The sequence below is a fragment of the Desmodus rotundus genome, chromosome 3, assembly GCF_022682495.2.
Source record: "Desmodus rotundus isolate HL8 chromosome 3, HLdesRot8A.1, whole genome shotgun sequence".
Taxonomy (NCBI): Eukaryota; Metazoa; Chordata; class Mammalia; order Chiroptera; family Phyllostomidae; genus Desmodus; species Desmodus rotundus.
Genome location: NC_071389.1, coordinates 25291703 through 25305665, shown reverse-complemented (window position 1 = coordinate 25305665; position 13963 = coordinate 25291703). Strand labels below are relative to the sequence as shown.

The 13963-nt window shown below is 40.8% G+C and overlaps 1 protein-coding gene and 1 non-coding gene across 18 annotated transcripts in view; one reads left to right on the top strand and one right to left on the bottom strand.

The window, feature by feature from the left end:
• Positions 1 to 13963, bottom strand: part of MACF1 (microtubule actin crosslinking factor 1) — a 320700-nt gene that overhangs the window by 214572 nt on the left and 92165 nt on the right. The window contains exon 1 of one of the 17 annotated variants that reach the window (XM_053920915.2): positions 2960 to 3386. The exons of the other annotated variants lie outside the window; for them this stretch is intronic. Coding sequence (XP_053776890.1) covers positions 2960 to 3068 — 109 coding nt within the window. The 5' untranslated portion in view covers positions 3069 to 3386. Of the gene's footprint in view, positions 1 to 2959; positions 3387 to 13963 lie in introns of those variants that run through there. 17 annotated transcript variants of the gene reach the window in all.
• Positions 12950 to 13019, top strand: LOC112299705 (small nucleolar RNA SNORD26). Its single transcript, XR_002974295.2, has one exon. It is a non-coding gene; the product is annotated as a small nucleolar RNA SNORD26 (small nucleolar RNA).

Here is a 13963-nt window from a genome sequence, read left to right as displayed (position 1 = left end):
ATAGTCCATAGAATGTATGTTCAACAATCAGAGACCTCTGGGCAAAGGAAGAATGACTTCTGACAAGGGTAAAACTGAGTAAGAGGCTGGACTAGTTAATAAGTAAGGTCCCTTCCAACTCTAACAGCAAAACAGAAGATGTTACCAACTTTAAGGGTGGAAGAAAACAAAAAATCTATGCAATCAATGAGAATTTACTAGAACACAGTATCTTAGCATTGCGGTGCTGAAAGGAACCTCGGAAACTACCTGCATAGTGGGTTTCAACTCTGACAAGAGAGCCCTTTGTCAAACAAATCGTATATGGAACTCAACATATAAGGAACATAGAAATGCAGTATTTAATAGCATAAATCAATTTTAGAGGTTCAAATATATGTTACGTTAAAACCAAATAATATCAGGTAATTTTTTACTGAAATTAGAGACTAATTACAGCTGTATCAACCTCAGCATCCAATTTATTTCTATGTTGTGTTTTATTGCAGAGAACTATCCTATTAAGCTGATTTATACAGCCCTGGCTGGTGCGGCTCAGTGTATTGAGCGCCCACCTGTGAACCAAAGGGTTGCCAGTCAGGACACATGCCTGGGTTGCTGGCCAGGTCCCAGTAAGGAGTGCTTAAGAGGCAACCACACATTGATGTTTCTCTCCCTCTGTTTCTCCCTCCCTTTCCCTCTCTAAAAATAAATAAATAAAATCTTTTAAAAAATAAACTGATTTATACAAATAGAAACAAACCGTAATAGTTTTACAGTTTGCCTGGTAATCTCAGAATATTATTCAAATAAATTGATAGACAAGCCTGAAAGAACAGCAGAAATATTTGCTTCAAAGTTAAATACCTTCAATACCTAAAAGCTATGTACATTCCTTATAATATATGTGAATAGAAAAGTGAGACAATAAGCACAAAAAACTTTAGTACACACTAAGCCAATATTACAAATGTTATCACTTACACATATATATGTTGCCCACTCACTATTATAGAAAGAGCGCTTGATCCCATACAACGGAGCCTTGCCTAGAATTCAGGCACAGGACCGATGTTCAGAAGTATGTTCTGCAAGAGTATACACACTTCCAATTAAAAAAAAAAAAAACAAACAGATCAGAAGAGACAATCTTCACCTTTTTAATCAAGTGTACATTTTATAAGCAGTATAAATATATATACACAAAAATGATGGAGAAACTTTGTTCTGGTGATGTCCAATAGGAAATTAGTACATTAGAATGTACATGTTTTTAAAAAATATATTATAAAATAAACTAGGCCTTAAAATTGAAATGATAATAAAGTGGGTGCAGAATCTCTTACGTACTTCTGTGGAAGCTTCGGTATCCACAGTCTCCAACTGAAATACCACTGCTCTAATTTCACAGATAAATTGAACACAGTACACTCCCAATATTACTATTAGTTACTAGAATTAAAGCTGTTTCATAGAAATGAAAAGCTTTTATAAAGTGTTTTTCTTTTTATTTCAATGCATTTATGGCTATTTATGAAATTAATATTTCTAAAACATAAAAAATAAAGCACTTACAGAACTATGACTCTTAAGTTCCACAGAAAATTCTATACTGACGATAAACTTTAAAAATATTAATCAGTATTAACGATGAGTGGTTTAGAAATGTCATTACCATAATGCACAGGGAAAGGAACAGCGGCTTCCGCCTGAAATACTATATAGGGCTGAATAACGCATGCCTGCCCTGCCAACTTCTCTCTTTCTAAGCTCGAATACAGGCTCACGTTTCAGGGGAGCCCCTTAGGGGTGCCTTTTTAAACACACCACCACGCAAGCAAACATATTTCTAAATGTTCCTCCTGTTTTTGCTGATACTGACACGAGCTCTGAATATTTAGTCAAAAGCTTTTCTGGGACTTACTGGAAAGGACACTGGGGAATGACTGAATCTGATTCTAATTCTGTCAAGCATTCCTGAACTTTTAATAGAAAGCTAAGTAATGTCATCAAATCTCCATCTTAACTTGTGACAAAGTAACAAGTATCTCAGTACTTGGCTGGAAGGTGGTAAGCAGCTCACAAGGACAGCACTGAGGCACCGACACAGACGCAAGGACGTACTCCAGGAAAAGTTAGACTTCACCAATCTTCAGCTGTGGAGGTTCAGAATCAGCTAAACATGGGACTGATCCCGGAACTGGGTGTTTGGAAGTTAAAGGAATATAATGTGGAGAATAACAATATGGGATGAAAGAGGGGTCTGTTACCATTTTAAAAAATTATTTTTAATAGCAGGGCCCAATCCCCTGGGGAAAAGAACCGCTAACTTCGTTGCGTTGCGCTGAAGATGACTGGATACACATAGCGTAAACTGTATAGCTGCCCGAGGGGAAAGAACAGTTTCAATCACATCGGAGAGAAGGGAGGCAGCCCCGTGTTCCAAGATGCCCTGCGGCAAGGGCACCACCCACCCAATTTTCTCCCCGACCTTTCACTCCTGTCTTCTCTCACCCGAAAATATATCAAATCCAGACCCTTCTCTAATCCCACAAGTTTTCCCACATCTAAGCCTAAAGGAGAGTGACAGTTACTGGATGCTTTTGGTTAAAAACAAAGACCCAAAAACTGTTTTGAAATTGAGAAAGGAAGGAAAGGAAGGGCTTGATTTTCTGAGAGACGCAAGTCAGCATAGTTGCCACTTCCCTCAGCTTCAAGCCCAGACGTCACCTCATCAAACCAGCACCCTCCAGCCTGGCAGCTCAAAGAACAACAGGAAAGAGTCTGGGTCCCCTACTGGTCCCAGGGCAACGCTGGGACCAGTTTTCTCAGTGGGTATACGCACACACTCAGGTCTGACAGCACCCCAGTTGAGAGGATGTACTGGCCCTTTAAGGAAAGCAACTGGTAAGACCTCCGTCACTTACCCCACCTTCAAAAGCCCCACAGTAGATTTAAAGAATAACTCAGTACCAGTTACCTGCTCTGCCTCTGGCACATCTCTTCCAGTAGAGAACACAGGCAATTCCAAGAACATGAGTCAAAACAAAGATGGTTGGTGGCAAATAAGATGAATCTAAGAAAGGCATTTCCAGGCCGGTCCTTTCTCCTCCACTGAGTTAGCTGCAAGCCCACAGCTCGGTGCAGGCCTCTGAATGCCCTTCTACTGAGGTTACTGCTGTCCTCAACTATCAGCACAGAGGCAGAAGCTGGCTGCTCGGGGTTGTCAGAAACTTCCTGGTGGTTTCTCCTCCATCTCGCCTCTGACTTTTTCAGCAGGCAGTAGTTGACGGGGACTAAAGCAGTACAGTGTATCTCAGACAAAGCCCAGGAAACAACTGGCAGAGGGGGAGGGGAAAGGGAAGGAGGAACCAGGAGAGTGAAAAGGAGAGCCTAAGCTAGTGCTGAGCTGACTCAAACTCTATCTCTGGCATCCTCTGCTCAGCTTAAACAACCAAACCTCAGACCCTTCTACAAGAAGGGAGGGTTTCAGAGGACGTCACGCTCAACTTTCCATTCCCAGCCTGGATGGAATGCCGGACTTCAAGACGAAGCTAAAAGAAAAAAGTCACAGAAGCCCTAGGGAACCACTTTCAGGGAGAAGGCGAAGTACACAAGGATATATAAGCATCCACAAGTGCCCTGGCACAGGCAGAGGGCAACCCTCCCACACCCACAGCCCAGAAGGAGGCAAGGGACCCGAACGTGACTGCAGAGAAGACCACACACAGAACAAGCTCCACGAGACAGACCTGGCATCAGGGCGTGATAAAGATGAGCAAGGAGAACAAACATCACCTAATTTCTACGAGCTGTCCAAGGGGCCGTCAGGATACTCAGTGATAGCAGAAAACAATGCCTTCCACAAAACTGAGGCCTGCTTACAAATCAAAACTGGATGTGGACCTTATAGCAGACAACGGAAAACACTTCGCCACTGCACACCTACTAAAAGGGCTAAGATCACAAAGATTGACAATATCAAGTCTTGCTGAGGTGTGAAGCGGCTGGAACTCCCACACTGCTGGTTGGGGTGTGACTTGGCACAACTACTCTAGTTTGGCAGTTTCTTATAAAGTTAAGTGCGCATATATCAGAGGACCAAGCAGTATCACTCCTAGGCATTTACCGCCCCCTCCCAAAATGAAAACACGTGCCTACACAAAGACCTGTGTGTGAATGTTTATAGCAGCTTTATTCAAAGTAACTAAAAACTGGAAACAATCCAAACGTCCATCAGCTGAACCTATAAAATTATGGTGTATCCACACAATGGAATACAACCCAGCAATAAAAACGGAACAAGTTACTGACACATTCAAAAGCATGGATGAATCTCAAAAGCATTACGCTGCACGAGAAGCCAAACACAAAAGGCTACACACTGTATGATTCCATTTATATGACATCCCAGAAAAGCAAAACTACAGGGACAGAAGTCAGGTAAGTGGTTGCCATTACAATAATCCAAGTGAAAATTGGTGGCTAAGAAATGATGGTAGTTGGGACCAGGGTATGGTGGTAGAGACGGCGAGATGTGGTCATAATCTGGATAAAAAAAGAGTTATCAGGAGTTGCTGACAGACTGGATGAGGGGAAAGAGGGAAAGGATAGAATCAAGACTCCTCCAAGGTTTTTGGCCTGAGAAATGAAAAAAGGACAGAACTGCTATTTCCTAAGACAGAAAAGACTACCAGAGAAGTAAGGAATGTGGGGTTCACAGTGTTTGTGGTTGGTTGTTTGTTGGGGGAAGAGGGGTAGGAATTCCCTTTTGGATGCATTAGGTTTGAAATGCCTAGTAGACATTCTAGGGAACTACAAATGTGGAACTGAGTATATGAATCTAGAGTTCAGGGAGAGACCCATGATGAAGTTTTAAAGCCAGGAAACTGAGGGAGATCACTTAGGGAGTAAAGAGAAGAGATCAAGTTCAAGGACTAAGTCCTGGAAACCCTCCAACGTTATTAGATAGGGAAGAGGAAGAACCACCAAAAGAGACTAAAAGAAGAAGCCAGTGGATGAGAACCAAAAGAACATGCTGCCCAGAAGCCAGGTGAAGGCAGTGTTTTAAAAAGTAGTAACTAACCATGTCACAGCTGTTAATGTGTCATGATGACAGTGAGAACTGACCCTTGAATTTAGCAATGTGGAGGTCACCAGTGAAGTTAGGAAGGGCAGTTTCGATGGCAAGGCAGAGAAACTCAAGAGATTTTGAATTTTTGTAGTGATTCAAGAGAGAAGGGGATTCATGGGGATGTAAAGTGCAGCCTGGCCCTGGCTGGTACAGCTCAGTTGGCTGGAGCACTGTCCTGCACACTGAAGGGTTACAGGTTTGATCCCCAGTCAGGGCACATGCCTGAGATGCAGGTTTGATCCTTGGTCGGGGTGCACACAGGAGGCAACCAATTGATGTTTCTCTCTCACATCGATGTTTCTCACTCTCTCACCCTTCCAATCTCTCTTTAAAAAGAAAAGCAAAAACAAAAAAAACAACGAAAGAATGTCCTCAGGTAAGGATAAAAAAAATTTAATAAAAATAAAAATAAAGTACAGCTTGGTGACTATAGTTGGTGACTATAGCTGAACTGCATGTATGAAAGTTGCTAAGAGAATAGATCTTAAAAGTGCTTCTCACAAGAAAAAAATTCAGGGTAATTATGTAAAGTGACAGATGTTAACTAGACTTATTGTGGTGATCAATTCGCAATGTATATAAATATCAAATCATTGCCCTGGGTGGTGTTGCTCAGTGGGTTTATTGCCGGCCTGGGAACCAGAAAGTCATTGGTTTGATACCAGGTCAGGGCACATGCCTGGGTTTGGGGCCAGGTCCCCAGTTGGGGGCATGCAGGGACAATTGATCAATGTTTTGCATATTGATATTTTCCTCCCTCTCTTTCTCCTTCCCTTCCCCTCTCTCTAAAAAAACGAATAAAATCTTTAAACATCGAATCATTGTCACACGCCTAAAACTAATACAATGTTATACATCAGTCATTCTGCAATTACAAATAATTTTAAAAACTAAATGTAAAAAAAAGAATGGGAGGAGAGGAATTCAGGCAACAAATTAAAAACAACTTTTCAAGAAATTTCACTGTAACGGAGAACAGAGAGAAGGATATACGGTCAAAACAGGATTTTTCTTGATGTGTGAAAAATAATACAGTGTTTGCTGAAGGAAATGGGTACTACAGAGGGAAAACTGATGGTGCATCCAGTGGATACTAAACTGGAGCTCCCTCTGGAGCAGGCTGTCTTGTGAAACAGAACATTTCATTCATTCATTCAGTTTAAAAATATGGAGCATCACGCTAGACACAGTGGACACCAAGACGATAATGCGTAGCCCCTTCTGTGGAGAAGCTCTGGAGCTGTGATGGTCAAAGAAGATGGACACGCTTGGAAGGACATTATGATACACTATACTAGTACTATAATACACTAACATTTATTGAGCACCTCCTAGGAAGCACTTTCACATTTGCTACTTCATTTCATCCTAATAATATCCCCTTTTTAGAAATCAAGAACTTGAGGCTCAGAAAATTCAGGTTATTTTGTCCAAAGCCACAAAGCAAGTAAACAATGAACAGACATCTGAAATTTTACCTGTCTTATTTCAAGTCAATCAATGAATTTAACCACACTGCCTCCCTTTGCTACAATGTTCTGGCAAACACTAACTTGAAGTTCAACAATTTTAGATATTTACGTTTGGAAAACTTCATCTTTGCAAGACTCAAGTCTGTACACAGATTCGCCCAGTTCTAAGAAAAGACTCTCAAGGTCGACACAAGACATTACGGTGCTAGTACTGTCTATATCACCATTGCGTAACTGTCTTTTGCAATCTTATAAATATCTACACAATATTCTCATTTTGCAAAATGAAAGTCATTTCTCTGCTTCCTTCTGCTATCAGAAGCCACTGTAAAACTGTCTTAATTAGAAAATCATTTAGCATGCTTCTGTCATTCAAAATACCTATGAAATTTTAAAAAGAAAGCCAAAGCACTCAAATACCAAAATACATTCTGAATTTGTTATTATTACACAATAACAGATTCAGAATGTATTTTGGTTACAATGAAATGTAACCAACGTAATTTATTCTTCATAAGATCTTCATAAGACGGCATGCTATACCTTGGATATACCATTTTTCTACATTTGACAAGTAAAATGTTTGTCTCCAGCCTTTGTGTATATCTATGTGTGTTTGTTTGAAGGAAGAAAGAAAAGGAGGGAAATTGCTTTCATGAAAATAAATTTTTCACTTAGCAAAACTAAGATGGATCTGTGTGCTGTCATTTACCGGAAGTGGTTAGAGGCTGGCAGAAGGGAGTGACTAGTTTCTTTTCAGAGATCACTTGTTACACAAAGAATGGGCCATTTACAGACATATTTAGCAGCCCCCAGGATCTTTCTCCTTAACAGCCCAAATGGGCAGGGCCCCAAACCATCAAAGCAACTTTGTGAAAGCAAGACTCTGAACTTCGTTAAGATTTCAGACTGGCCTCTCACCTGACTCTCTGTAAGATTACTTCACTCACAAGAATTCAGGACAGTCACCCACAACCGTCACCCACAAGAAATCTCGAAACAAGGCAATACCCCAGGAGCACTTTACTGTCTGTGGCCAAGATGGAAGCAGGCCTGTGAGAAGGGAGGCTGTATGTCTTATTCAAACTGCCATGGAGTTACACTTGGTCTCAAAATAGCACATCCATAAGCATAACTTTGGCAGATAAAGACTAAAAATTTAAGACCCATCACAATTAAAGTTTCTGAAATCTAGGGAAAAATGCTTATAAAGGGAGAATTTCTTTTAAGAATTACATATGCATATAATTTTAGCATAAATATATCTCGTGTGTGTATCTATATATCTATGTATATGTGTGTGTGTGTGTGTGTGTCTGAGATTAAAACTTTGGTAGAGAGACTAGTGTATATAGTATATAACAGACAGGACGGGAAACCTTGGGCTTCTGAGAATGGCAGGACCCAGGCATCAGAGCCTGGATCTGAGCTCTTGTGATCTGTCTCCCCCAGTAACCATGTAACTACAGATGGGCAGAGGATGTGGACTTCACAGAAGCTAATTAGGAGATATCCTGACTCCTGTCTCTAATGTTTAGCAATGTGGAATTGAGACAATAATAAACATGCAAAGACCCAGAATGCCATTAAAGAATTTTCTACATGCCTAAGTGTTACTGAATACAATAGTTAGAAAAAGCCCCCAAATTTCTTGATCAGTAACCTAGATGCCATGAGCATTATAGAGGTATGGTAATTACAAGATCAACCTGAAGCCAGACTACCTGGATTCAAATCCAGATCCTAACAATATATGTCACATTAGCAACTTTTAGCAATTGCTTAACTTCACAGAACCTCAATTTCCTCATCTGCAAAATAATAATAATAATAGTGCCTGTCTCATATAGTTGTAGTGGGACTTAAATGAGTTGATGCATTTAAGGTGCTTAGATGGCACCTGACACACAATATATGCTCAATAACTATTGGCTGCTATTATCATTATTTGGAGGAGTAGCAAACCACACCTGACCACAAAGACCTCTGAATACTGCTCAGACTGTACAAAACCTTAGCGAACTGATGATTTACCTTATCTAAATTCCCAATCCCAGTCTCCAACCTGCCAACCCTGTCCTCATCCACTATGAGATGAATCCCCTAAAGCATGCATGATAACTGGTACACATTAAATGCTCAGTAAGTGTTCATTTGTAATTTCATTCTAAAACTTTTAATTACCCACTGCCAGCAAATTAAGCTCAAAACTCTCTGGCTTTACAATATGTCCCTCATTTACCCTGGAACGTATTTCCTTCCCATCTCCATATCAAAATCCCATTCCTACAGAACGGCTGAAAGTCAATAAATACTTCCACAGATTTTCCTTGGGACAGACCCCCTCTATCCCAGTTAGAAGTAAACCTCTCTCTAGACCTTACATTATACTTTGTAAGTTCCCCTCTCACAACATTTAGCCTTCTCTACTTTATAATGTAGTTGTGTGCTTATTTATACCCTCTCACTAAAGTTTCTGAAGCTAGATGAATTCTGCTCTCCTGTATAAATTGTAGTCACCAAGTAACTATGGAATGAGCGAGCAGATAGACAGATAAATGAACTAACGACTTGGTGAATGGACAAGAGGGTCTAGAGAGCCCTGGTAGAGCCAGGAGTGTAAGAGGGGGGCATACTAAAAAGAGCACAACGGGGTCAATAAACCATTTAGATTCCCCAAATATAAGCAGTTCTTCGGAATGTATATATTTTGACCACAGAAACATCTCCCAGAGAGTAAGCGTCTGTAAAACTATTCATCTTATGGCAGGAATAACTCAATATGCTCCTCCACATGGGCCCAACAGATAACATATACTAACAAAGGAGCCAAGCGAGCCACTTTTAACAGTGAACTTCCAAATCTACCTGGGAGTGTAAGAGAAAAAGTAACTCCAAGCACACAAGAATACGTTTTGCTTTTCCTTGGAGCTGGGAAAAAATCAATTTACTGAACAGAAATTCCACTTCTAGAAATCTCTCCAAATACAGATTCTACCCGATATCTAAATTCTGGGTGGCCTTTTTGTCTAGCGCAGCAACTGAGGCTCTTACCCAGGAAAAAGAGAAAGAAAAAGGAAAGGAAAGGTAAGGAGGGCCCTGGCTGGTGTAGCTGAGCGGATTGAGTGCAGGCTGCAAACCAAGGTGTTGCCGGTTCCGTTCCCAGTCAAGACACAAGCCTGGGTGGCCAGGTTCCCAGTAGGGGGCTCACGAGAAGCAACCACACATTGATGTTTCTCTCCCCGTCTTTCTCCTTCCCTTCCTCTCTCTCTAAAAATAAATAAAATATATTTTTTAAAAGGTAAGGAAAAGAGTAAAGGTAGAAAGTGAAGTGGGAAAAGCTCTGGTTTAGTACTTAAAAATTTTGAACGCTTAAAGACCTAGTGCCTCTCTCTCTGCCCAGGACTCTACATTCAACATAATCTGTTAGTCAAACCAAGATTCAAACTCTGGCTTCACCATTTCTAGCTGTGTGTCTTTGAACCAATTACTTAATCTCTTTAATCCTCAGTCCCTCATCTGTAAAAGGGGGACAATAAAATCACCACTTCATGTCACTGTGAGGGTTAAGTGAGAAAAGGCATGGACTATTTGGTACAGAGTTAACTCATTAAAGTTAATTATTGTTTTTATTGTTACTACACTAGAGCATTTACGCCCCAACAGAACATCAAGTCCTCTTCAGTGGCCAGTGCAAGGAGGCAAGTCAACATAAAGTGTGTGTTATTTAACAGCTCTAAGTCACCAACTCAATGAATAAATCCAATCGGACTTCAACGGCATTGCTTCAGAAAAAGAAAGGACAAGAAAGATTACTTAGCTAACCTTACTATCCACAGTGCTATTTAAAATAGTCCCTCTCTTTGGGATTCTGACTATTTTCCCCTAACAAAATAATAAGATCTAACTATGAAACTTTTTCCAGGAAATGCTGGTAGTCAGTTATCTGACATAAATGGAGAAGATTCAAGGAGAAGAAGCCCTGTCTATGGGGAATGCTTGTAAATTTTGCCAAGGCTGTTATTTTTGTCCAGAAATCTCTCTCATTCCAAGTGAATGCACAATGAAAGTAAGTTAGCATCTTACTCCTATCCAGCCTACATGCATTTTTAAATGCTTTTTCCAAGTAAAAACAAAAAATGGTCTCAATGAGAACACATCTTTTAATGTGGTCTGGCTAAGAAACACACGATCAACTTTAGCTCTCCTGAGTCACCTTCAATACAACAGGGCGGGAGTGGGCTTGCCACTCACAAAGGGATCAGGAGCTCACCAAAGAGGTAACCTGGCAGGCGTGAGAATGCCAATAGGTAGCTACATCTGAGGCTCAGAGGAAGAGTCCAGGTCAAGAAAAAAAATAAGAGAAATCAACTTAAACTATTTAGCCATGGAAACCAAGCTCCACACACAAAGAGCTAATTTTAGATCTCTGTGACATAGTTGTCCAGATCCTGGCAGTAACTGTAATTAAAAAGAGGGAAAAAATGTGCCACCTAAAGACAGACAGACTGGTCAGTTCTTAATACAAGTTCACATTTTTTGTTTCAGATCTAATATTTAAAATGTACAAATATGCCACAAAAAGGACAAGGAATCTGATTGGTCTACCACAAGATTAGTGAGTTTCTCTGTTTGAACTTAAGCCCCCAGTGACCCCTACTGGACAAAGATAGACACAGAAGACTCAGCTTTACAATCAAGACAGAGATGCTGTGGTTTCTTTTATTGGAGTGAAACTCTTACACATAGAACTCTCATCATACAAGCTCAAGCTTGCCTCAAAACCCATATACACCCATAACACAGAAGGCAACAATGCCAAGTGCAGTCAGCTCATTCCTTTCACAGGAAACATTATCACCACAAACTTGGTTGGCTTACTGGATCCCCAGTATTCCCAGCTTTGGGATAAGTCCTTATAGAGAAGAGAGCAGTCACAGAAGAAGCAGTCAGTCACACAACTCCTACGCCCCACTACCCTGCAATCTTTCCATTCCCGGAGCTGACTCATTCTCAGCTCAGCCCAGACTCCAGGCCAGCAGTCAGGGCCACTACGTGTGCCTGGTGAGTAACGCTTCCCTCATGCATCCTACCAGCTGCTTCTGACTTAAGGAGTCATAAAAGGAAATCTGGGTAACAGTGTTAAGGGAAGAGAACACACATACCACCCTGGTAACAGGGATGGTTCCTCTCAGTCCCCTACAGGAACTCAGAGCTATATAGTGAATTCCCTCTAACGGCAGCCAGGTGGCAATGAAAAAACAGGCAAAGGCAGAATCAGTACAATAAACCCTGACTCTAGTATCTGGGGACCACAATTTCTGTTCTGGATAAAACCAAAAGTGACGGCCATGAGGCAGAGCCCAAGCCAGCATACAGGATGGTTATGGTTCATTCCACCACAGACTGCTTGTCCAGCAATGGCACTGCCCAGTGGAGGGAGACTGCAAGCCAACCCCAGTATCAGACCATCTGCCATCATTCAGCCTCCTACTGTGAAGCAAAACCCTAATGAACAATCAAATCTCAGAGGAAAGGGACAACCCCTTAAATACCTGCAGATCTATCCTCACGTGCCCTAAGAAGGGGATGAGGAAAAGAATGGCATCTAGCTTTTTAAACGTGTCTGGCATGCTTGATGTCCAACAAATCCTAAGCAGACAATAGATGTCACTCAACTTTCTCCCAGTGACCAACCATTCCTGCTGCATCTAACCCTTCAAACATCAATATTAGAGCTACCTCAAACATTCTGGAAATGACTGCCAAGAGCTAGATAACCCAGGAAAATAGAGAAGAATCTTTGACACAGATAATTTACCTTGAAGATACTTTGGGCAATAATCTTTGATGAATTATCAAAATAGCAAAACTTTAACTGGACCCACTTAAATTGGGTCTATACCCCAAGTACCTAATATCACTAATTTTTAAAAATGTTCCCCAAATCAGGGCACTTTCAGTAGTTGCCTACATTTTTTTCTCATCCATGGGTACCTGATGCCTTGGAAGAAAACTATTATCCAGCTCTTGACAAAACCCAGAATAATCAAGATCCAAGGAAGAAGGAAGGGAGGGAGGGAGGGAGGGAGTTATGATGATTACCTATGTTCAAATTACCTAATTACTAAGACCAAAAAAATACATACAAAAATTTTCAACAAGAAAATTGAAACATAACATGCCCTTCAGCTAACCCTGGATTAACCAGAACATTTAATTAAGCATTTATCCGATTTTATCACTACATTTAGCAGTGTGAGAACTTGAGAAGGAGGTTACAGTTCCAGCTCTGTCCCTAGCTTATGACTGCAAGATCATTTAGTCACACTGGAGCTGTACATTCATAAAATGAGTGACGTTCCTACGGGGATGATAAAAAGCAAACTCTCTCTCTCTGATGGATTAGTGGAGAACTGTACGTTCTGAGTAGGAAAAAAAAAAAAAAAGAGTTGACGTTTTAGATCTCCAAATTCTTTCCCAGCTCTAAAACTGTGGTTCTGTGAAATGTTTAGCTTCCTGGGTTCTGTGTTAATTGTTAACAATAACAAAAATAAAATTACAAAGCTAGTCTTATAAACTATCCTTTAAAAGCTTAAAATCTAAGGGAAGTGGTATAAATACAAACAATTACAGCATAAGGCAAAAAATATATCCTGTGTCACGAGGGTGGCAAGACCACAAGAATTCAGCGTATGAAACTTTAAAAACTCAGTCAATGGAATGGTCGGTTCCAGCTAGACAAATTCAACAATTAAAAAAAAAAAGGGGGGGGGGCTTCCATGAATGATGCATATAAGCTGGATCTGGAAGCATGTGTAGGACGTCCATAGTCTGAAAGGAGAGTAGGTCGTCCAGGAAGAAAGATGGCATGAGCAAGAAAATGGAAAAAAGAAGGTACAACTGAAACTAGGGCACAGGGTCTGTGTATTTACGAGGGAGAGAAATCAAGAAGGTTCACTTCTGCAACTCTTGGTTGCATGTGGCAGACTTAACATGCACGTTTATCTCCATTCCTTTCTGAAATCTTTCTTAAATGACAGTAAAGGAGTAAGAATGGCACAGAAAAGAAGAATTAAAAATATCAACAAAATTTGATAAATTGGGGAGTGACTAGATAAATGGTTACTAATTTAAACTTCGGCTTTCTCCTTCTGCTAAGTGCTGGTGGGGAATGGGGGACAGTAAGAAACAAGGTACACTGTGCTGCAGGACTCCAGGAAGGCTCAGAAACTGGAAGCACCAGGAACCTCTGAAGGTTTGCAGGGAGGGGAAGGAAAGCTACTGGGTGAGGCTGAAAGCAAGATTAGTTGAAAGTCTTCAGGCCCTCATAAGGGTAGAAGGAGGTGCCTTTCTGAAAACAGGGGTATTAAGTGAA